The sequence below is a fragment of the Chelonoidis abingdonii genome, chromosome 10, assembly GCF_003597395.2.
Source record: "Chelonoidis abingdonii isolate Lonesome George chromosome 10, CheloAbing_2.0, whole genome shotgun sequence".
NCBI lineage: Eukaryota > Metazoa > Chordata > Testudines > Testudinidae > Chelonoidis > Chelonoidis abingdonii.
In genome coordinates this window covers 19,171,439-19,194,440 of record NC_133778.1, presented here as the reverse complement: position 1 = coordinate 19,194,440, position 23,002 = coordinate 19,171,439, and the positions used below count along the sequence as shown (strand labels likewise).

The window sequence follows — 23,002 nt, the reverse complement described above, 5'->3', positions numbered from 1 at the left end:
AAGTACATTTTTATAAATTCTTTAAGTAAAACAAGAATCCAGTAATTCTCAGTCTACTCTTTTGTATTTTCCAGTGGATACAGATAACAGAATTAGTGTTGAAAAGGTAAACAACATGTTATGATATTTTGGCCAATCCAGATATGCTAAAAAGACCATGGCTGATGCCAAGCTGGCCAGACAGGAATGCAGCTTCTTAATGGATAAAAAGCCTCCTGTCTTCCATTGACTCTACCTACTAGCAGCATCCCTCTCCACCTACCAGTGACTCCACCCATTCTCTTCCTCCCCTACCTTCTTACTCTTTCCTAATAGGCATAACAAGAACCTTTGTGATCTCATCACTTCCCTGTTAGCTTAAAGCTTTCATTAGCAGACTGAAATTGCACCCTAATGTTTCTAATACATAAAAAAAGCTTTAAGCAAAGGTTTCATCAATCAGAGTGACATTCAAAAAATGAGAGGAGGACAGAAATTCACTGGGTTGAGGTTTTTTTTGGGGGTGTGGGGGGGTAACCCTTGGGTTTTTTACAATCATGAGATTCACCTGTAATGTTGTGGAGGGGGAACCATGCAAACTGAAAACTGTCTAGTTTATGTTAGTGTCAATAACGTGCTTCAGAGCTTTAATTAGATGTAAACATATGGTAGCTTAACATCATGGTTTATGACTAGTTCACGTATGATGACAATGAGATTCAAGTTAAATTACTAGTCTTCTAGTTGTGATTTCTGTGGTGTAGCTTAAGGTAAGCACACATTATTTACTCGATGCCTGAATCAGTTTGATATAGAAATTGTGTGTGTTGCAATGTTAACATTGGTTGGAATAGAGAGGTGGTATTGAAGGGTTGAGTCAATTAAAATTTTTCTAATACATTGGAACATTGTACTGGATTCCCTTTCCTCTGCCCAAGCTGTTTGTTCTTTTTTATTCCCCCAAAATGATCCTCCACGCATTTCCTGAAAGCTGTGGCTGAGATGCAGCTGAGATGCCTTTGGTCTTTAGTCATAGAATAGAACATCTTTGTGGTCCCTACAGATGACTTCCAGTTGAATTTGCGGGTACATTGTGAGTGATTTGGACACTTGGCTAGCTAACAAAGAGATGAAACATCTCTACCTGAAATTCTAGTTCAGTTTGAAAAAGACCTCCATTCATGAATATACATTTATTATGAAGCATCATATAATATTACTAACTGGAAACAGTGTCCTCCAGTTCTGACATTTTAAAGCTAAAGTTCCTCATTTCTGTATTTGCTTTTGCTGGTGGTGCTAAGTATAGCAGTTGAGCAAGAGTTATTTTTCCTTGTGTCAGTATTCTGCGACGTTCAGCTGGTCTGGCAACTGAACAAAATGCTCTTAAGATGCAGACTTACTGTTTCGTACCCACCCCCCATTCAATCCTTGGAATAAGTCTTGAATGTAGGCATTAAAAAGCCAGACTTCAATTTTTTCTCTCTGCTAATGCATCTTTCTTTCTAACCTAGGTCACCCTGTTCAGTTCTACAGCATGAACAGACCTGCCTCCCGGCATACACCCCCAACAATAGGGGGCTCTTTGCCATACAGGCGCCCTCCTTCCATCACTTCGCAAACGAGCCTTCAGAACCAGATGAATGGAGGGCCTTTTTATAGCCAGAACCCAGGTAAGAGGCTTACTTCAGTATATCCAATCCAAAACACCCATGGGTTCATAACTTCAAAGCAGTGAAGTCTGTTTGAGACTGCGCTCTTTCCACAGTAGATTTTGCGAGCTGCTTTAGGTGGTTTCTAAAACAGTATTGGTAGCCCTGGTAAGCCTATTGTCCACGTATAAGGTGTTCGGTTCTCATTAATGCAAACAGCCTACAATAGTTTATTTTTAATTGAAGTGAGTTTGTAAAACAAGTGTCTGACTTGACAAGACAGTGTGGGGAGGCACTACACACAATCCCCGTTACACGGCACATCTGGTGAATCTCATTCTTGATCTGCAGTACCTCTGTTGTTCCAGTCCTGGTGTGGGTTGAATGTTTGGTCTTTCGTGAACTATTTGAATCCTGGTTCCCCATTACTTCCGCCTGGAGACTTACGTTTCTCTCCTGAATAATGGTCAGTCTAGGAGGCAGGCCTTCCTCTTGGAGTGTGTTTTATCAGGCATCTAGGGTCAGGATGCCATTGGTGCTAGATATGGCAGGTAAGAGGACCTCTGCCACAGGAGTCAAGTTTCATATATGCCGGTTTAGTCTAACTGGTGACCCTTCTCTAAAAGTAGAAGGTTGAATTCTTATCTGCTCAATTTTGAGGCTTAACAAGAAGCGACATGTTCTGTATCTGAGTAGGAAGGTGCTGGCCATTCATATAACCAGACCTCTTGCCCACATTTCTGATTAGAGAGGGGAAGATGTTTAGCTTCAGAACAGATTTTCCTTTATACAGAAGATGCAGAGAGATTCAATAGGAGTGTTTGACGATTATTGATTTTCAAATTTCTTATACTTAAGCTAGATATGTGCAAGTGGTGCAATGATGCTATTCTACAGTTCTGCAGTTTTAAACTGTATATTTACCTTGAAATTATGCCCAGATTCCAGCATCTGGCCTAAGGGATTTGATCAAACTCAAACATATCATTTTATCTCTAGTTTCTAGCTATCCTCAAAGAGACATTTATTTGAATCCAGGAGGACGAGGTAGTAATGGTGGGTGGAGGAGTGAAGATGCGTGACTAAATTATACTATCTGCTTGAGTTATAGTATTTGTAGTGTACATTTATAGGCATGTTGAAGGGTGAAAAAAGATAGAGGGAGAAGGAAAAGGAAGTAGCGTCAGATACAACTAAAAAGAAATGCCTTCTGAAGTAAAGAGGATTTTCAGTATATCCAGAGTGTTCTTGACCACCGTTCTGTATTTCTGTTTTTAATGAAACATCCTTTGGAAGTGACCACTATTGTACTGTAAAAGATGCCAGATATTCTGTAAATAAATTAAGTAACCATAATTCAGTCTGTTTACCCGAGAAGAAAGTAATGATTAAGAGGATTATTCACTTGAACTATAAATCACAAAGAAAATACTTCCATGGCAGGGATACTTGACACAGCATAAATAAGGAGATGCAGCAGAAGATGTTTCTAAATCAATGACCAGGCAGAATATGGAATCTTAGTTGTATTCAGAGGGGTATTAAGGCAGAATCTGTGTATCTGGACTCCCAGGAAGGGAAGGGGAGCCTTTGGACTCGCAAAGTTAGAATCCATGAGTGGGACATGAGACAAGTGGGGACTGTGGTCTCCATTCGCAGGAGGAGGAAGCATTGGCAGGATGGGAGACCATAGCTGCTTTTTAGCCCTACTGTAGGATGGGGGAAAGAACAGATTTTAAAGTTTGGGGAGACCAGTGGAGGGAGGGTGGTGAAGGAAAGGCCTTTGGAGATTATCAGGATAGAAGAAGCAGGGATGTCAGAGCAGATTTGTCCCATTTAATATGTGGCATTTTTTTTTTCAAGAAAGCAGTACTGGTTTTTTCTCATATTGTGTGGATATTGTGCAGGGGATATTGATGCATTTTCCCTCTGCTGTATTTTATATGCTTTCAGCATGAATTTTTTTTTCTTTTCCTTTTTGGATGGCAGTACTAAGGCTATTTAACTTTTATGCTGCAGTGGTGAGGCTGTTTTTTGGAAGGCTGTGGGGATATAAGCATGCCTTTTATATAAATATGACTAAAACTGGGTTCTGAAGAACTACTACCAATTGCAAATTACTGACTGAGGATAAAGAGGATTTTATGACAGAATTTCATTGTGGGAAAGAAGGAGAACTGAATAAAAGATGGCACCTAGATTACAGTCACTTAGCTTATCACTGAAGTGCAATTGCTTCTGGGATGAGACACCAATGCTTAGTAATACTCAGTAATATTGCCCCACAGTTATATTTAGTGGAGTATACCATGCCCAAATGCAAGTAAAGGGAGGAATTCAGATAAAACAAAATTAGATGAGTTAGAGTATGTACAGAGCGCTGGTATTAACATCCCTAGTCTTTTCATAGATTCCAAGATCAGAGAGGATCAGTGTGATTGTCACAGTTCAGGGAAACTGCACTTACATTCCCCCTCTGTGTCCAGCGAGGGCACCCCCTCTAGATGCCAGGCTCCTCAGACAAATCTATACGCCTGCTGATAAGAGAACCAGAGATCACCCCAACTCCAATAAGGACTTTGGCAGTTGATGAGTTCTTCAGACACCACGAAGGGATTTTTTCTGTGAGTGGAAGTCCAAAACAGCTGTTAGCTCAGAACAAGACCCCTCCCCCATCTCTGAGTCACTTCAAAGACCCAAACTGTATAAAGATCTGCAGAGACCCTGAATAGGTGATGAGCCAGACAACGGTCCCCTCTTCCAGGTGAAGTTTTAGAGGGTTGGATCTTTGCATAACCAGAGGTGGTGGGAATTCCACTTAACTTTGTTAGTCTGGTGCATTGTTTAAAATAGTCCTTTGAAGCACATAACACTTCCAAGGTTTACACTGGCCACATCTCCCCCTAGAGAAGTGACACAATCTCACAAGAATACATACAGTTTTCATTTTTAATACAACAAATTCCTAAAATGCTTAAACTTCATTGAATTAATTTTAATTTAATTCAGTAAGGTTTGTCCTGGATATTGCAGGAAATTGCCACATCTGTCACAGTGATTATCTACAAAAAGAACAGGAGTAGTTGTGGCACCCTAGAGACTAAAAAGGCTATTTGAGCATAAACTTTCTTACTCTAATCAAGTCACCCCTTAGATGAGATGAGCTCCTTGGGTCTGTCACTATAAGGCAGGTTTTCTAATCCCTTAATCATTCTTTTCTAATCCCTTAATCAATCATTTGCAATGGGTTCAGAGAGACTCATCTCTGAACCCATTGCAAAATTCTTCTTGAATTGTGGTCACCAGAACAAGAGACAATATCCAGCAGTGGTTGCACCAGCTCCAGATACATAGTAAATTAATCTCTCTGCTCCTACTCTTGATTCCCCTGTTTATGCCTCCCAGAATCACATTAGTCCTTTCGGTCACAGCATTGTACTGGGTGCTTGTGTTCAGCTGATCATCCACTTTGACCCCCAAATCTTTTTCAGAGTTATTTCTTCCTAGGCGAGAGTCCCCCATCCTGTAAGTATGGCCTGCTTTGTTCCTAGATGTGTACATTGACATTTAACTGTATTAATAAGCATATTGTTTGCTTGCATCCAGTTTATCATGCAATCCAGATTGCTCTGTATTAATGACCTGGCCTCTTCAATATTTTGACTCCTCCCTCCCCCATTTGTGGGTCATCTGCAGACTTTTTCAGTGATGATTTTTTCTTCCAGATCACTGATTAAAAAAATTAGGGCCCAAAATAGATGCCTCTAGAACCCCACTAGAAACAGGCCTGCTCAATGATTATTGCCCATTTACAATTACATTGAGACTTATCAGTTAGCCAAGTTTTTAATCCATTCAATGTGTGCCCTGTTAATTTTATATTTTTATTTTTTTTAATAAAAATAGTCATGGGTACCAAGTCAAACATCTTACCAAAGGCTACGTGTATTACATCAACACTAATATCTTTATCAAACTTGTCATCTCATTAAAAAAAGTTAGTTAGTTTGGTAGGATCTATTTTTCATAAAGTCATGGTGTTTGGCATTAAGTAATTGCTTTCCTTTATGTCTTTATTAGTTTAGTCCCTGATCAGCAACTCCATTATCTTGCCTGAAGCTGATATCCCTCCCAGGACCCTGGTGCCCTTGTCTTGGGTGCTGCTCCCCAGGCAGTACCCCTTACAGCCTCAAGGTCTCCCCCTCCCAGGGGAATCCCCACCCACTATCTCTACTTTGCCTCAGTGTTCGGCTACTGCCAGTCTCCATGTAGCCCCCCGCTCACTGGAGCAGACTGCAGTGTAAGCCACATATCATAGGCAAAGAGGATTCAGACCTGCTGCTGCCTGCAACCCAATACCTGATAGGCCTTACAAGGCCTTCAGCCTGGGGCTTTCCTAGGCCGAAGCTCCCTAGGCCTTTCTCCAGCCTTGCTCCACTCTAGGGTCCCTTCTTGGCACCTTGCAGCCAGGCCCTTCTCCCTCTACAGGCAGAGGGAGAGTGCCTGGGCTGCTGGCTCAAAGCCTTTTATAGGGGCCAGATGGGCCTGATTGGGGCATGGCCCCAGCTGAGCCTATTTTCCTCATTCAGCCCAGGCTTCTAGCCACAGCCCTCTCCTGGGCTGTTTCAAGCCCCGCAGAGCAGGAGAGGTAATCACTCCGCTACACCCACCTTGTCACTCTAATTTCCTCAGACCAGCATGGTTACCTGAACACTGTCAACAAATCAATATTATGTTGTTGCTCAAAAAGGAAAAACTCTCTTGTTTATTCTTTTCCAATAAAAATAGAGTTTAAGAGAAGAAAGTATCTTCATGGTAGTTAGATGAAACAAGTTCTTAAACTGGGTTTTTGGTGTTACGAAAAGGAACGGGCATGGGAATTTTCAAATAGAGAGAACTAAAACTTGCTGCAAGTGATATTTATATTTCTTAAAACTCTTCTCTTTTGGATGTCATCCTTTTTGTCACACCTCCTTTGGTAGGTTGCTGTATGATGGACATGCCTAGTTTCCTGTTTGTTGTGTTATTTATTTCTAATTTATTTGTCTTTTTTATCCCTTTGTTGCAGTATCCCTTGCTCCTCCTCCTCCTTCCATCCTACAGGTAACTCCACAGTTACCACTGATGGGATTTGTGGCCAGAGTTCAAGAAAATAGTAAGTTTGTTTCTTCCTTGTGCTATGATTGGGCATTGAGTCTGGCCTTCGTTTTCATGTGTGGAAAAACCTCAGCTGTACATAGCCAGAATTCTGCTTTTCAATACTTTTGCTTTGTTTGGTGAATTTCAAATAAAACAGGAAAAAACAAACAACATGAAAAATATTTGTCAAGAGACTGTGATCCTTTCCCTTCCCCAGCTTAGTGTCTTACTGTATTTCTGTTCCTAAGTTCTAGCATTAGGTCCCCACTACTTTTAATCTGCAACTGTAGTTCTAGAGGGTGCTTCATGCTGATCTTGCTGCTTATTTTTAGTTTCAGATACTCCCCCTCCTCCTCCACCTGTAGATGAGCCAGTCTTTGATGAGTCCCCACCTCCACCTCCACCCCCAGAAGATTATGAAGAGGAGGAGGCAGCTGTGGTTGAGTACAGTGATCCTTATGCTGAAGAGGACCCCCCATGGGCACCAAGGACCTATTTAGAAAAGGGTAGGTTTATAGAGAGAGGTGGTGGTATTGTCAGTTCTACAGTCTTTTGGTAAAAACCCTAACTTCAGAATTTATATATATTAAATGAGAATCTTTCAATAGGTTTGTTGTTTGCTTTGGATAATCAAGCTTTTATATCGTTAATCTGCAATTCCTAAAGAAGTTACTTTGTCACCTTCCTGTCAGTCCATGTAATTTGTGATTCTAGAGTTTGGCCTGGTTGGAAAATTGATTCCCTTCAGTGGTTTTTTTTATTCAAACGAATTCTCTAGGATGCCACCATGTGTCTAGTAATATCAGTCGTTGCTATGTAGGACAGGTTTCTTGCACATTGCTTTACTAACACAATACTGCATATTAAGAGTACGGTACTGTGTGGTATCCCAGCCGATTTCTCCCCTCTTCCCATTGTACTGGAGACGGTGTCTGTAAAGTACATTCTGCAAGGTTATCAGGAACATAGGAGAGGGAATGGACTTCCTGGGTCATTAAGTCCAGGCCCCTGCTCTCATGGGCAAACCATCATATTATCCTGTTCGTAAATTTATCAAGCTCATTCTTAAAACTAGTTTTAGGTTTCCCATCCCCACTGCTCCCATTGGAAGGTTTTCCAGTCACTTCTCATAGTTAGAAACCGTCGTCTGATTTCCAGCCTGAATTTATTCCTGGCCCATTATACTAATTTGTTTTTGTTACCAACATAATCTTTTAGTTTAAATAGCTTTTCTTCCTTGTTCCTGTCCCTTGATGTGCTTGTGTTTGAGTCACAGTAATGATGCTCTAGTTAAGGCTGCAACTGGCTTTCTATTCTAATTCCAGTTTTAACCTTTCCTTAATCCCTTAAAAAAAAAAGACCTGTCTGAAATTTTTCATATTACGTTGACAGAGACAAGTTTAGAAAAAGTTTCCGGTTTAAGCAAAGTATGTTTGAGAAGTGAAACTTTGGAAGGCAAGTACCAGGCAAGCTCCTTGTGCCACATAGCTGACATTAGCCTTATACCCATTAGCCTTATACGTCTGTCCAGGTCAAAACCTTTCAACTATGCTGGCTTTGTCGGAGTGATCACCTTCTTCCTTGAGGTAGCATCTGTATTTTCCCTCAAGCAGTATGCAACCCCCCATTCTTCTCAGGGCTACTGGATTTTATGAACCTTTAGAAAGCAGTGCCTCTCTCTCAACAACAAATGTTCAGACATGAGGTTATAAAAGGGGTGTCTGGTGCCAACCACACCAGTTCATTCCATTCTGTGGTTAGCTGTGTGTGTAGGAACTTTCTCTTGATGGCTGCAGGGATTTGTGGAGATTTTTATTCACATCTCCCCCAAGGGTCGTTAGATGGTAGGTGGTTAGTAAGTGTTGGATAGCTTGTGGCTGTTGCACCATGGGCATTGATGTTGATTGACCAGACTCCAGAGATGAGGGCAGACTTTAGAAGTCTGTGCACCTTGTACTTGTTGGCTTTGTCTTGGAGATCCAGCTAAGTGTGGAAAAGCTTAGCTCTTTCCTCTCCTACGCTTTCAGGAAGACATCTGTTCCCACGGTTCCTAGTGCAGTGTGTGGCCTTACTGATCTGGCCTTACATTAAAATATCCATGTTAAATGATTGATTTTGGCATGCTGATGACACACATCAGAAAGGTAATGACGACTTTCAAAAGCTTATGTCTCTGCCTAACTTAAATGGGAATTCATGGGACAAAGAAAAGGCACTTCCCTGCCCCTAGTGTTTTATCCTTGCCAAATTTTGAAGGCCTCTTGAAAGCGATGAAGTTAGCACTTCTCACAAAAATAGTTTTAAGAATCTCAGAACAAAATGCGTGTGTGTGTGTGTGTGTGTGTGAAGCTTAAATTCCATCTTGACTGGGTATCTTTTTTGGGAATTAGTTATACTAAATTTCTTTCACAGGCTAAAAATATGGTTATATAGAGTGAAAATTCCTGTGTTACTGCCACTGAAAACTTTTCTGGGTGAAATCCTGGTTCCAGTTGTGAAACAGGGCAGTGTACCTATTAATTAATAAATAAAGATATAAAATGTAGCACAGAAAGACTTCCCAACTGTGGTAGTGAATGTTAGACACTTCAACAACATTCACACTTAGGGTTGCCAATTTTTTACTCTCACAAAACCGAACACCCTTGCCTTGCCCCCTACCCCCCTCCTCTGAGGCCCAACCCCTGCCCTGCCCCTTCTCTGAGGCCTCGCCCTCCACTCACTCCATCCCCCTCATCTGTCCCCATCCTCACTCACTCACTCATTTTTACCAGGCTGGGGCAGGGGGTTGGGGTGCGGGGGTGTGTGTGTGAGGGCTATAGCTAGGGGTGCAGGCTCTGGGGTGGGGCTGGGATGAGGTGTTTGGGGTGCAGGAGGTTGCTTGGGGGGCGCAGGGTTGGGAGATGCGGGAGGGGATCGGGGCAGGGGGTTGGGGGCACAGGAGGGGGCATGGGCGGCACTTACCTCAAGCAGCTCCCGGAAGCAGTGGCATGTCCCTCCCCTCCCCCCACCCCCGACTCCTACTGCTGTCTGCAGGTGCTGACCCTGCAGTTCCCATTAGCCGCAGTTCCTGGCCAATGGGAGCTGCAGATCCGGTCCTTGTGGCAGAGGGCAGCGTGCTGAGACCCCTGGCTGCCCCTATGTGTTGAAGCCAATGGGGGGATATGCAACTGCTTCTGGGAGCCACACAGAGCCACGGCAGGCAGGAACCCTGCCTTGTTGCACTGTGCTGCTGACCAGACTTTTAACAGACTGGTCAGCAGTGCTCCCTGGAGTCCCCAGGGTCCCTTTTTGACCGGGCGTTCTGGTCAAAAAACAGACACCTGCCAACCCTATTCACACTGCACCAAGCGAAAAAATTCATGCATGCAAGAAAAATAAATTCAGTACAGTAGCTGGGGAAAAAATGAAGATTGTGAAGAAGCAACCTCTGCCAGCCGTTTTGCCGTCTGCAGGGACTGTCTCTTTTCCTACCTAGCTGCCATAAGTGTGTGGTTCACAAAACACGCAGACTTCACCGGCAGGCTGAGACAAGTTGTCAGACAAAATATCTGACTTGCAGGATATTTGCATGCATTGCTACACCTAGTGACCTTTCCATGGGTCTGATTGACATCGTTCTATTGATGCCCACAGACTCTTGTTTGATAAACATTGCTTCAGCTTATTCTGTCAAGGAGGCTTATTTCCATGAGGAAGGGCAGGAAAATAGCCACTGATACAAAGCATTACTGTCGCAGTGGAGTGTCTGGAATGGAGATGCCGATTATTGACCTTGATGCACCTTACATGGAGTGATCAGCGTTTTCTGGAAGGTTAAATCTCTCCATTGCACTTCTTTCTGTGAGAATAGGTGGCATGTTTTCTTCAGGCTAGGACCAGTACAGGTCATTTCTGTAAGTCTTTACCCTTGTTGATTAGATTCATTGCTTCACTAACACTTGCTTTTTACTTTGTACCCTGAAGTATTGAGGGTGTTTAGCATTCACTCTGTTTTTGTTGCTTGCTGACACTGCTTATGCTGTGAGGCATTTTCTGTTGTGTGAAGCCTACTGCCCTGTTACTGTGTTCATAAGGAACAGTGAGTCTCAAGTATTTCCTGAGGAGAACTTTCCACATGTGAGACTTCTCACTTGTTTGGCTGTTATGGTATTTCCTAACTCCAAATACACTTGTAGAGAGCAATCTTCACTAAAGCTGGTAGTCTTGTCACCTGGACCTCAGGAAAACTTCACTGGTCTTTAATCCAATGAAGAAAAAATGAGACTGCAACTGTTTGTTGTGTTACTAATGCAGGGTTTTAAAGAAGCGTGACATAGTTGCTAGTTAGAGCAGGACATAAGATTCAAAGCTGGTGGGCCAGCTGATGTTGAAGTGCAGTTTATGGACAAAAACTGCTGTGTATTATATCTGTTTATTCATGGAGCAAAGACTGCTTTTTTCTGATTACTCCCATTAGCTGTTGTGGCTCTTCACTACTATGGGAAAGTGAACTAGGTTCAGTTCTTCGAGCGCTTGCTCATGTGTATTCTACAGTAGGTGTGCGTGCTCGCCATGTGCACCTGTGCCAGAAGTTTTTCCCTCAGCAGTACCCATGGGGGAGCGCTGCTGCGACCCCTAGAGTGGCGCCGCTATAGCACACCATAAGGGGAGCCGCATGCTCCCCCCACTCTCAGTTCCTTCTTGCCATCAGTCACGGCGCATTGGGACTACTCGCTTCAGCTTTGCTGCAGCTCATCTCAAAACTCGTTGGTTGTTCAGTAGTACCTGTTTCAGTTAGTTAGTAAAAGTTCTAGTTTAGTTAGTTATTCTTCAGGCTGGGCTCTAGAGCTCCAATTCAGGTTGAGCGGAACAGCCCGGTTGCGTCAACTCAGATCTCTCTGGCTGAAGTCCGCATGCCTTCGACACCAGAGGCCCTGCAAGCGGCCAAAGATATTATGACCCTGCAGGTGTCCGCGGCACCACTGGCACCTGGACCCTGCTTTAGAGGCAAGCTGCCACTGGGGTCTTATCAGCCAAAGCTGACCCAACGCAGATCCCGGTCCGGAGACCGTTCTTGGGACCACTCGTCGCCCATGTCTTGTCGGGACACAGCCCCCAGCCTCCACTCTCATCGCTCTCCAGGTTGTCTGGTTGCGTGCCATTGGAGTGCAGTTCAAGGCACCGCTCCACACCAAGTACAGAATATCGGCGGGACAGACGCCAACGCCATAGATGCTCCCGCTCTCGGCGCAGCTACCGGAGCTGCTCCCAGCATGGACGCTGTCACTGGTCACACTCCAGCTGTCGTGCGTCGAGGCACTGCACCCATCACTCCCAGCGGGGATCACCAGCTCCGCGTCGTGGCAGATCCAGGCGTCGCAGTGTCTTGAGGAGTAGCAGCTCGAGGTGGTACCATTCCTTAACGTTGGAGTCCGGTCCCATGGCAGAAGCGTACTGCTCACATGGGACCAACAGGTTGTTGGTATCTCAGACCTCAACCCACACGCAGTGCCCTATGCTCCATCCAGGCTGACCGACCAACTGGTGCTGCCGGTGCCGCACCAGAGCCAATGGCGGAGACCCCCGTGGCAGAGCCAATGGTGCCAATGGACCCTTGGCCCCCCATGCATGCCCAGCAAGGCCCTCAGTCGATATCTGGAGCATCGGAGGCTCCGTCAGTTGTGCTATCCAGACTTCAGAGGGATAGATTGACGGGTCACACCCCCTCAGCACTGCACGAGGAGTCCGATCAAGGAGTGGACCCCATGACACTGGTCGATGTGCAGAGCCTGGTTCTGGCCCCCTCCCCTGCACCAGATGACAAGATCACAGCTCCGCCCCCCTCTGTACCGCAGGGGGACTTCAGGGCCTATCAGGAGCTGCTAAAATGTGTAGCATCCAGTTTCCATCTCCAAGCTGAGGAGATGGAGGGACCCTTGGACTCGCTGTTTAACGTGCTCTCATTCTCGGCACTGGGCAGAGTGGTCCTCCCACTCCATGAAGGGGTGGCCAACATCTCCAGTGCCCTCTGGCAAACACCGGTCTCCCTGGCCCTGATATCAAAAAAGGCAGAGCGCAAATACTTCGTGCCCACGAAATATCTCTATACTCACCCGGCCCCCAACTCCCTAGTGGTGGAATCTGTGAACCACAGGGAAAGACAAGGCCAACCAGAACCCTCACCCAAGAATAAAGACTCCAAAAGACTGGACTAGTTTGGCAGAAAGCTTTATTCGTCTGCCAGCTTCTAGCTCCGGGTAGCCAACCACCAGGCCCTCCTCAGTCAATATGAGTTTAACTTGTGGGGGTCACTGCCAAAATTCGAGCCCTTCCTTCCGGAGCGCGAAAGGAAGGAATTCAAGTTGCTGATGGAGGAGGGCACCACTGCTGCAAAGGCTGCTTTGCAGGTGTCGTTGGATGCGGCTGACACGGCTGCTTGATCCATGGCCTCGGTGGTGTCCATGTGCAGGGCATCATAGCTCCTGTTATCCGGGCTGTCTGCGGAGGCGCAGTCTGTCATGCAGGATCTTCCCTTTGACGGCAAGGACCTGTTTGTGGAACAAACAGACGTGAGGCTCCATGGCATGAAGGACTCACGTACCACTCTTCAAACCCTTGGGCTCTATGTCCCACTCCAGGAAAAGCCTAAGGCATAAGCCTCCATCCCTGCGCCCCAGCCAAGATACGAGCCCGCCTACAAGAGGTCCAAACCTCAGAAGAGGTGACCTCAGAGGCAGTCTTGCTCTTCTCCGCAGCCTGGGCCCTTCAGGGGCAAGCAGCAGGGCAAGAGCTGTTTTTTTTACTGGTTGCGGGAGGGTACCCTGGTGACCCCTGAAAGGACCCTGCCACCAATAAAGTTAGTTTTCAGCAACTGCTTGTCTGCCGTCCTTGTGGAATGGTCCCAAATAACATTGGACCAATGGGTCCTCAGCACCATTTCCCAGGGTTATATGCTACAATTTGCCTTATGCCTGCCCTCCCTCCTGCCTCCCTTGGACGGCGGGGGGGACCCGTCGCATTTACCCCTGCTACAGCAGGAAATGGGTCGGCTCCTCAGCCTGGGAGCTGTGGGGGAATTCTGGGGGAAAGGGGTTTACTCCCGTTACTTCTTGATCCTCAAGGTGAAAGGAGGGCTCAGACCCATCCTGGATCTGCAAGGCCTCAATCGGTTCATGGCAAAATGCCAGTTCCGCGTGGTCTCTCTGGCATGTATCATACCCTCTCTGGAGCCTGGCGATTGGTATGTGGCCCTGGACCTTCAGGACACATACTTCCATGTTCATATATTCGAGGGGCACAGGCGCTTCGAGGGGCACAGGACAGGATCACTACCAATTTGCAGTCCTCCCCTTTGGCCTGTCCACCTCGCCCAGGGTGTTCATGAATGTAGTGTGGTCGTGGCGGCCTACCTCAGACACTGAGGGGTACAGATATTTCCCTACCTCGACGACTGGCTGCTTAAATGAGGCCAAGTTGACATTGGTTCCGGTGCAGCACATAGAATTCATAGGTGCTCTCCTCGATGCCTCCAAGGCCACAGCCTCCCCTCCCATGGACAGGTTCCGGACCCTGAAGGGGCTTATAGCCTCGGTCACGGAGTTCCCCGTTACCATGGCCAGAGCATGCCTACAGCTGCTGGGCCACATGGCAGCGTGCACGTACATGGTCCACCACGCCAGGCTTCGCATGAGGCCCCTCCAGCTCTGGTTGGCCTCAGAGTTCTCCCAGGCCAGGGACAAGTCTTCTGGGTACCGACACGGGTGATCGCCACTCTACAATGGTGGTCCTGTCCAGCCAATATTTTCCAGGGAATTCTCTTCCAGGACCTGACTCCGTCGCTGGACCTAGTCTCCAACACATCGGACTTGTGCTGGGGGCCACACAGAGGGACCTCACAGACCCAAGGTTTGTGGTCCACCGGAGAGCTATCCCTTCACATAAATGTCAGGGAACTCAGGGCCCTCAGCCTCTGGGAGTTTTGTATAGCCCACGACATCTCCCTGAAGGCTTTCCACCTGCCAGGTGCCAACAATACGCAGGTCGACTGCTTGAGCAGAGTTTTCTCCTCCCAACACGAGTGGTCGCTTCACCCGGAGGTGACTCATCAACTCTTCTAAGAGTGGGGCACTCCCCAAGTAGACCTGTTTGTGACCTGACAGAACTGCCATTGCCACAGGTTCTGCTCCGGGGATGTGTGGGGAGGAACATGATCTCGGATGCCTTCCTCCTGTCATGGTCGGGTCAGCTCCTTTACACTTTTCGCTCGTTTCCCCTCATTGCCAAGGTGCTGGAGAAAGTAAAAACGGACAAGGCACGTGTCCTTTTGGTCGCCCCAGCGTGGTCCTGACAGCATTGGTACGGGACCCTCTTGGGCTTGCTCATGGCCCCTTCCTGGCCATTGCCACTCCACCCGGACCTACTCTCCCAGGACCAGGGCCGCCACCTCCACCCCAACCTGGCCATCCTCCATCTGATAGCGTGGCTGATCAGTGGCTAGATGTGGAGGAGAGAATGTGTTCAGAGGGGTCAGACATGCCCTCCTTGAAAGTAGGAGGCCATCCACATGCCGAGCCTATGTGGCAAAGTGGTCCCGATTTTACAGCTGGGCAGGCGAGCGGGGTGTTTCCCCAGCATCTGCCCCGCTCCAACTTACCCTTGAGTACCTGCTTCACCTTAGAACTCAAGGCCTGGCCCCTTCCTCTGTCAGGGTGCACCTGGCGGCTGTTTCGGCGTTTCATCTGCCAGTCCAGGGCTGCTCGGTTTTCTCCCATGCCATGACCGGGCATTTCCTCAAGGGACTAGATTGATCTTTCCCCTATGTTAGGACCCCTGTCCTTTAGTGGGATCTAAATTTGGTGCTATCCCGCCTTATGGGGCCCCCGTTCGAACCCCTGGCCACAAGCTCATCGTCTCACCTTTCCTGGATGGTGGCCTTCCTCGTGGCCATCATGTCAGCCTGGCAGGTCTCGGAGCTCAGGGCCCTGAGCTGCAATCCCCTGTACACAGTCTTTCACAAGGACAAGGTTCAGCTCTGCCCACACCCTGCATTCCTCCGCAAGGTGGTCTCCATCTTTCACTTGAGTCATGACATCTTGTTACCTGTCTTCTTCCCTAAGCCACATACTTCTAACGAGGAGTGCTGCCTCCGTATGCTCGATGTGCACAGGGCTCTGGCCTTTTATCTGGACCGGACTAAGCCATTCTGCACATCTTCACAATTCTTTGTTGCTTCAGCCGAGCGCATGAAGGGCCAACCGATTTCCACCCAGAGGCTTTCTTGGTGGAACACATGCTATGACCTAGCAAGGGTTCTTGCACCACCTATTGTAAGGACTCACTCGACAAGGGCTCAGGCCTCGTCGGCTGCCTATGCGGCCCATGTCCCTATCCAGGACATCTGTAGAGCTGCTACCTGATCCTCAGTACACACGTTCATGTCATGCTATGCGATCGTCTCCCACACCAGGGATGACACTGTTTTTGTAGGGCTGTGCTTCTGCCAGGGAATCTGAACTCCTACCCACCTCCATCAGACACAGCTTGTAATCACCTTCTGTGGAATACACATGAGCAAGCACTCGAAGAAGAAAGGACAGTTACCTGTTCCGTAACTGTCGTTCTTTGAGATGTGTTGCTCATGTCTATTCCACATCCCGCCCTCCTTCCCCTCTGTCAGAGGTGGTCCGGCAAGAAGGAACCGAGGGTTTGGGGGGAGTGTGTGGATCCCCTTATAGCACGCCACAGCGGCACCACTCTAGGGTCGCAGCAGCGCTCCCCCTATGGGTACTGCTGAGGGAAAAACTTCCAGCACCGGTGCACATGGCGAGCACACCCACTTACTGTGGAATGCATGAGTGACACATCTTGAAGAACACCAGTTACGGAACAGGTAACTGTCCTTTCTGCCTCAGCAGAATTAATTGCATTCTGGTTGCAGGGCGAATATCTGCCTTCGGTTCCAGTTGGGCCACCCATTGTTTTCAGCCTGGTTGCCCAGGTTTAACTGGGGGCACTCACTGAATCTTTTTGCGATGGATACACGCCAATAACTTTCATGTCCCAGGGTGAATTTGCAGTGCCAATTCTTAGGGGAGGAAAAACCTCTTACCTATGAATTGAGAAAATTTTGATACGGAAGTCAGAACCATAATGAACATGACTCCCCATGAAGCCCTTTTAGTCACTTTATTTTGAGAGATTTGGGCATGAAGAAGTTAAATATTTGAGAAGGGGAGCAGTTCCTGGATGAAGCACAGATATCCTCAGATGAAAGAAGCCATGTAGGTAGGACTAGACAGACAAAGGCTAAAGAAGTCAAATGGGTAAGCCTAAGATGGCAGCAAGACAACTATTTATCAGCCTTCAGAGTGACTTTTCCAAATCTCTTCTGAATGGCAATGTCAGGATTATGCACATTCCCGTATGGAACCAGGGTAAAGGGGGAACTGTTGGTTTGTAAATGATTTCCACTTTTCTGAATCTTCCCTCCTCCCACCCATTAGCTTTTGCAGAAGCCCAAGGCAGGTTCCTTTTGCTCCACAGTGGCAGCTCCCAGATGAGCCCTCTAGCGCTTATTCTCAGATGTGGTAGTAGAGGTGGAGTTTCATTCTGATCTGATCAAGGACCTTTTGGGGGATCCCTAACCCCCGATTCCCACAGAATGGTTTTGTTGGGCAAGTCTTTAGAGAGTTACAACCACCTTTAAACAGTACCCTCAGTCTGTGAATGGAGTCCGAGGGGTAAGGTAGGAGAGTTGGAGACTATAGCTGACTCTTCTGGCTCTGAATGACCAGGGTGGGGAAGATTTGAGTTCTGAAGCTTACCTAGTTTTGAACAGACAAATATGTAAAAGGTGGCTCCAGTTTGTTAGTAAAGGAAGTTTGGTGCTCTTTGGAAAGAGGAGATCTGAGAGAAAATCAATAGTGCACATTCCTTGTGGGTTGAGGCTGTAGATGAGGTGGTCATGGGACTATTTTAGACCACTTAACCAGCCAAAATAACTACGCTCTGAAATGACCGTAAAGGTGTATCTGATATGGGGAGTTGGGGAGTGCCCCAAAGGGCAAAAAATTGGGAGTGTCTGTCATTTATCTGATAAAGGAGTACCAAGTATTGTTACAAATATGAGGCCCCACAGAAAACGCAGGATTCCAACCTCAAACCTATCTATATATTACCTGATTGATGAGGAAATGTAATGCAGCCAGTACTCTTCTCCTGCCCCACCCCCACTGGTGAAAGGAATTATACTGTAGTGCTGTGTCTCCTTTCCCAAGCTTTAGTGGCCAGAAATGTACCCTTATTAGCACAGCGGGGCCCACAAACCTCACTAGGCCTCAGGTGATGGCTGTTACCCAACAAGTTCAGGACAGTCCTTCACCTGCCAGCAGATGTACTCAGGTTTTAGGCTTAGCAGCTCATCAGACATCAGGATGCTTCAGCTAGCAGTCTTAGCTTCTTGGGGCCGGGAGGAGAAGGCAGTTGAGTGCTGAAAATTAAAATGTATATGGTCACACAGCAAAGTCGTACAGTCAGCGTTCAATAGACACAGTGGTCTGTGTCCTCTGTTTTGAGAGATTTCCAGTTCCAATGGTGTTCCCCATTTTAAGTATAGGAAATGTGTCTCAAACCAGTAGACTCTTTCAGAATGGTGTAAATGTTAAGTGCAATCTCTGTACTATTCATAAAGCGAGCTTTCTGCCTGTGAAATAAACTCCACAAACCAAGCTCCCAGGAAATGAGTAACTATTCTGTTTAGCTAAGGAGTTTTTCTCCCACTTTACTAAGGGAAAGAGAAGTCTCGATTCATCATTCTTTCAGCCCTTAAGCACCTAATACAGGGGTTCTCAAACTAGGGGTCATCACCCCTCAGGGGGTCACGAGGTTATTACGTGTGGGGTTGTGGAGTGTCAGCCTCCACCCCAAAATCCTGCTTTGCCTCCAGCATTTATAATAGTGTAAAATACTAAAAAAGTGTTTATAATTTATAAGGGAGGGGGTCGCACTCAGAGGCTTGCTGTGTAAAAGGCGTCACCAGGACAAAAGTTTGAGAACTACTGACCTAATAGTTCCTTTCACATAAAAAAAACTTCTGCTTGTCATAATCATGCCCTTATTCCCTTGTTTCTTGCTTGGAGGCTTTGGGAACAAGTAGGGAATCTGGAATTTGGGATGTGTGAACTGCTTATAAGGAGTAATGCATTTATACATCGGATTGTAGTTAGTGGAGGAAAAGAGGCTGAGGTTGGATTTTGTGGAACTGGTAACGGAAGTGTCCTTGATCAAATTGTTTAAAATGTTTGCAGTTCTTCACCGAAAGCTACTAGTATCTCATTAAGTGTATAAGATAACTGTTGCCACAGAAGCGGTATTGTCGTGTATCAGTAGTTTTCATGCTATAATGAAATCCTGTTGAAGAATTACTGTGTGTTGTACTACATATTTATATATATGGAGTCTATTCCAGTAAAATTTTGTTTTGAACATGTTAACATTCATGTGCAGTAACAGAGGTCTGAACTTTAAATGGTACAATTACTGCATTAACAAGACCTCCAGTGTTTTATCTATCCTTTATATCTTGTGTTGATAAAAAAGAATAATCTTGAAATTACAAAATAGAGCATTAGCTGTTTTTTGGGGAAAAACCTGTATTCATAGTGAAAGTGTATCTGGCCAGAAGAAAATACTTTAAATTTGAAACACGAATGCTTCTCAAAGAACAAGATCCTGCTTCACTACCCATCTCTGACTTTTATGGGCCTGTGAACGAGAACATCTGAAAGCAGCAAGGTATGTGTAAACGTCCCAGCAGGCAATAAGTGTGCTGATTTCGGATTCACAAAGTAAATGATGTTGGAGGAGGAAGGGATTTATATTGGATATATAAAATAGAAGAGGATGAGGTGGGAAATCAACTCTCTGGTGTTAGTTCAGGGTCCCTGCCAAAATCTAATTCAGATCCTGTATCTTGGCACCAGATGATTAAGGGTTTGTGTTAGAGACAAACAAAAGCACTTGATGAAATGAAAATAACAAGAGAAATGGAGGTTATTCCAATGTATGATGAGCAAACAGCTAAACAATAGCTCACTGGGATAAGAGAAACTTAAGGAGATCGTGAAGGCAAAGGTGGATACCACTGTGAATATGAATAATTTTGTTGCTGTACCAAAGCCACCTCTAGATATTTTATTACATTTTTCTGGAGTTGGGAGAGGAGAGAAGTGCTTGAAATTCCTTTTCTAACATGCCAGGGCAAACGAGCTCTAAAGCCAAAGTTCTGCACTGAAGGGGACTTTCATATTTATCCTACTGTGAACGAACAAAGCTTCATCTGCTGCAAAATAATTATTTTCATGGCAATGGCTTGTGCTCGTCTTAACAGGATTGTCTGTGCAGCATGATCCAGAGAAGAAAAGCTGTTTTTTTGACAGACAAGGTGGAGATTTAGTTATCCCCAACAATTAGCAGTAGCCATGGCAACGATTTTGTGTGATTTTTGTATGTCTGTTCTCTTAAACTTTAACTTGATAGGAAAGAACTTCTAAGAGACCAAATGACTGTAGCTTACATATGCAGAATTGGAGGATGTAGACATAGGAAAGCTGTTGGGAAGTGCAATGGATATAGATTGTGGCTGCTCTAAAGTGTGGTTCTGCTCTGAAAAGTGACAAGAAATGGCACCTTGGGTTCTGTGTCTAATGGTGCACAGGAACACTACACAATAGTTTGGGGTAGGAAGTGGATACCAGATCCAGTTGAAACCACTGGAGAAATTTAAGGAGGCCTGGTGCAGTTATCCTGGGGATATTAAATTTGGGCAGGGCACTGTATGATTTTGATGACCACCGGCAGTCAGAACTTCAGTTTTTTCCTCTAATCTTATGCTGGGGTGTTGCCACAGGCTGGGCCCATGCTAAGGAAGACTCTTAACCAAACAAAGCAGATGGTCAAGAATGGATATTTAGAAGGGAGAAATCATCCTCCGTGCCATGTAAGAAGGGAATCTGGTCTTATCCTCCCATTTCACTTTCAGAATTCCAGGGTCTGGCAGCAAATCATGGATAAGTTTATGGTCAGTTTGTTATAATCCAGCAGAAGATTTCTGACAAACCGAATATATAATTGTCTAAAAACTATGCAAAAATCATCAGCTGGAAAAACCAGCTTATTACAACCCAGTGGATAACTGTATTTTAATCTTTGCATTGAAATGTGTTCATCTACACCTGAAAATAGGCCCTGCCTAAGACTTGTTAGAGGGAAGGTTGCCACCAGTTGAATTGCTGATACTACTAATTCAGCATCTGGAGCTCTCACTGAAATACTGGCCCTGACTCCCTGTAATTTAGGAGCTCTGCCAGGATTGCAGACAAAAAGATTAAGCATTCTTTGAGAATGAGGAAACGGGCTCAGTGCAAAAGTAATTCACAGAAGGAACAGATTACAAGAAGAGATCTATAATGCAGATTTAGTTTTTTCTTTATATAAAAAAGTCATTTTATAAGAGAATCAAGCAGCCAGACTTCCATTCATTCCTCATGGAATGATGAGGAAATGTATATTAGTAAACTAGAAACGCTGAATATATTCCAAATTATCAGAAGGGAATGGTGCAAACTGACACATGAGGAAAGTAGGGAATCAGAAGGTACCATCTAAACAGATGGATTATTGGTCCTCAGTTAAGACATTTTTCGCTTAAACTTCTTTCTCGCCTGAGTACTAGATAGGGCAGGAACATTTTAATTAAGAGAAAAACACCTTAAAATTAGGATCAACAGATCCACTAGGAACTTTAATGTATTTTTTTAAATGGGAATTTGCGAGGATTGTATCACACAACCAAGAGTATCCCGATTAACTAAATATGGTTTTCAATGCTAAATTTCCAAGATCAAAAAGAAATACAATAAACATATTCATTTCATCATTCATGATTTATTCCCTCAGAATAGTACATGGAAAACTGGTTAGAATGCATTAATTTCTGAAGAGCCTATCGTGTATGCTTTTCTTAATGCACTTTGTACAAATGACATAATTCCACAGGTCAGAGTGTACAGATTAACAGTGTTTATCAGGTAGCTATTTTGACTCTCCATTCCACTGTGGTTATGCATTCTGCTTATCATCCTGAAAAAGCCAGTATCTATAGCAGACATTTGTACTGAACTTCTCTGTGAAGTCCTTCAATGAAAAGCTTCGTCTTCTGTTTGCAAAATCATCATGTTTTGCAGTACATCAGGGCACTTGACTCCTGAACTCCTGCTGTTAATTATTTCCCCACTGAATTAGGGTCAGATAACTTCTGTTAATTCGCTAGTGTAAGGAGTCAGGAGATCTGTGCAACAGGCATTTTGTTTCAAGGCCTGTGCTAGGTGTGCCAGTACCAGCTGCTTGAAGTGATGATTGATGCAATTTGCTAAAGCAGTATTCAGATTTTGGCACGTGTAACTTGCTTTCTGGTGGGAAAAAAATGGAAAAAGTCTATTGGGTCACCCTCTCGCTTTCCAATACAGGAAAGTCCTCTGTTTAATATTTCCCAGTGGTTTGACCTCAGTGATTTGGCTTCCATCATTTCCCTAAGGAAATTATTCCACAGCTTAATCTTTCAAGAAATTTTTCTAATATCTACCCTAAATTTTCCTTTAAAGGGTCATCTGATTAGATTTACTTCAGCAGACCCCCCACTCTCTGGATAATTTATCTTGGCACTATGAGTCCCAGAGCTGGGCCTGCACCTGTGCATTCCCAGACTGAGCTATATTTGGGATTGAGGTTACGTGGAAACCCAGAACTCCTACTTTCCCTATGTTCTTTTCCTACTGCAGTTGAGAATTGCTCCCGGAATCCTTTCCCCTTCCAGACTTCATGACAGTGCTCTTTGTTTCTTTTTCCAGCCTGTGTTTGGACAGGTCATTAGTTTGCATTTTGCTAATCTATAAAAATTGGCATTAGGTTAGTAGCACTTGGTAGCGTTAGAAGCTTTGCATTTAGGGAGTTGTGTCTGCGCCAGTGTGGAGCCAAACCAAACTTGGTCTAATCGTACTCTGTTTATCCATCGTGATGGATCTGGAAGATCAGCATTCAAGAAAGCACTGAGTTCTTATATAAATGATGAGAACAGCCAGGATTTAATCAATAAGGGTTAGAAAAAAGCCCAGCTTCAGTTGGGAAGTTTGGAAGGGATATGAGGTGGGTTGGGAGCAAATTCTGGGGTCCTTCAGATGGGTGGGGGAAGTAGT

The 23,002-nt window shown here is 45.3% G+C and overlaps 1 protein-coding gene across 7 annotated transcripts in view; it reads left to right on the top strand.

Moving 5' to 3' along the window:
- Positions 1–23,002, top strand: part of ABI2 (abl interactor 2) — a 122,163-nt gene that overhangs the window by 97,295 nt on the left and 1,866 nt on the right. For all 7 annotated transcript variants that reach the window (XM_032775340.2, XM_032775338.2, XM_032775335.2 and 4 more), the window contains 3 exons: positions 1,494–1,652; positions 6,700–6,786; positions 7,103–7,276. In XM_032775340.2, coding sequence (XP_032631231.1) covers positions 1,494–1,652; positions 6,700–6,786; positions 7,103–7,276 — 420 coding nt within the window. The remainder of the gene's footprint in view (positions 1–1,493; positions 1,653–6,699; positions 6,787–7,102; positions 7,277–23,002) is intronic.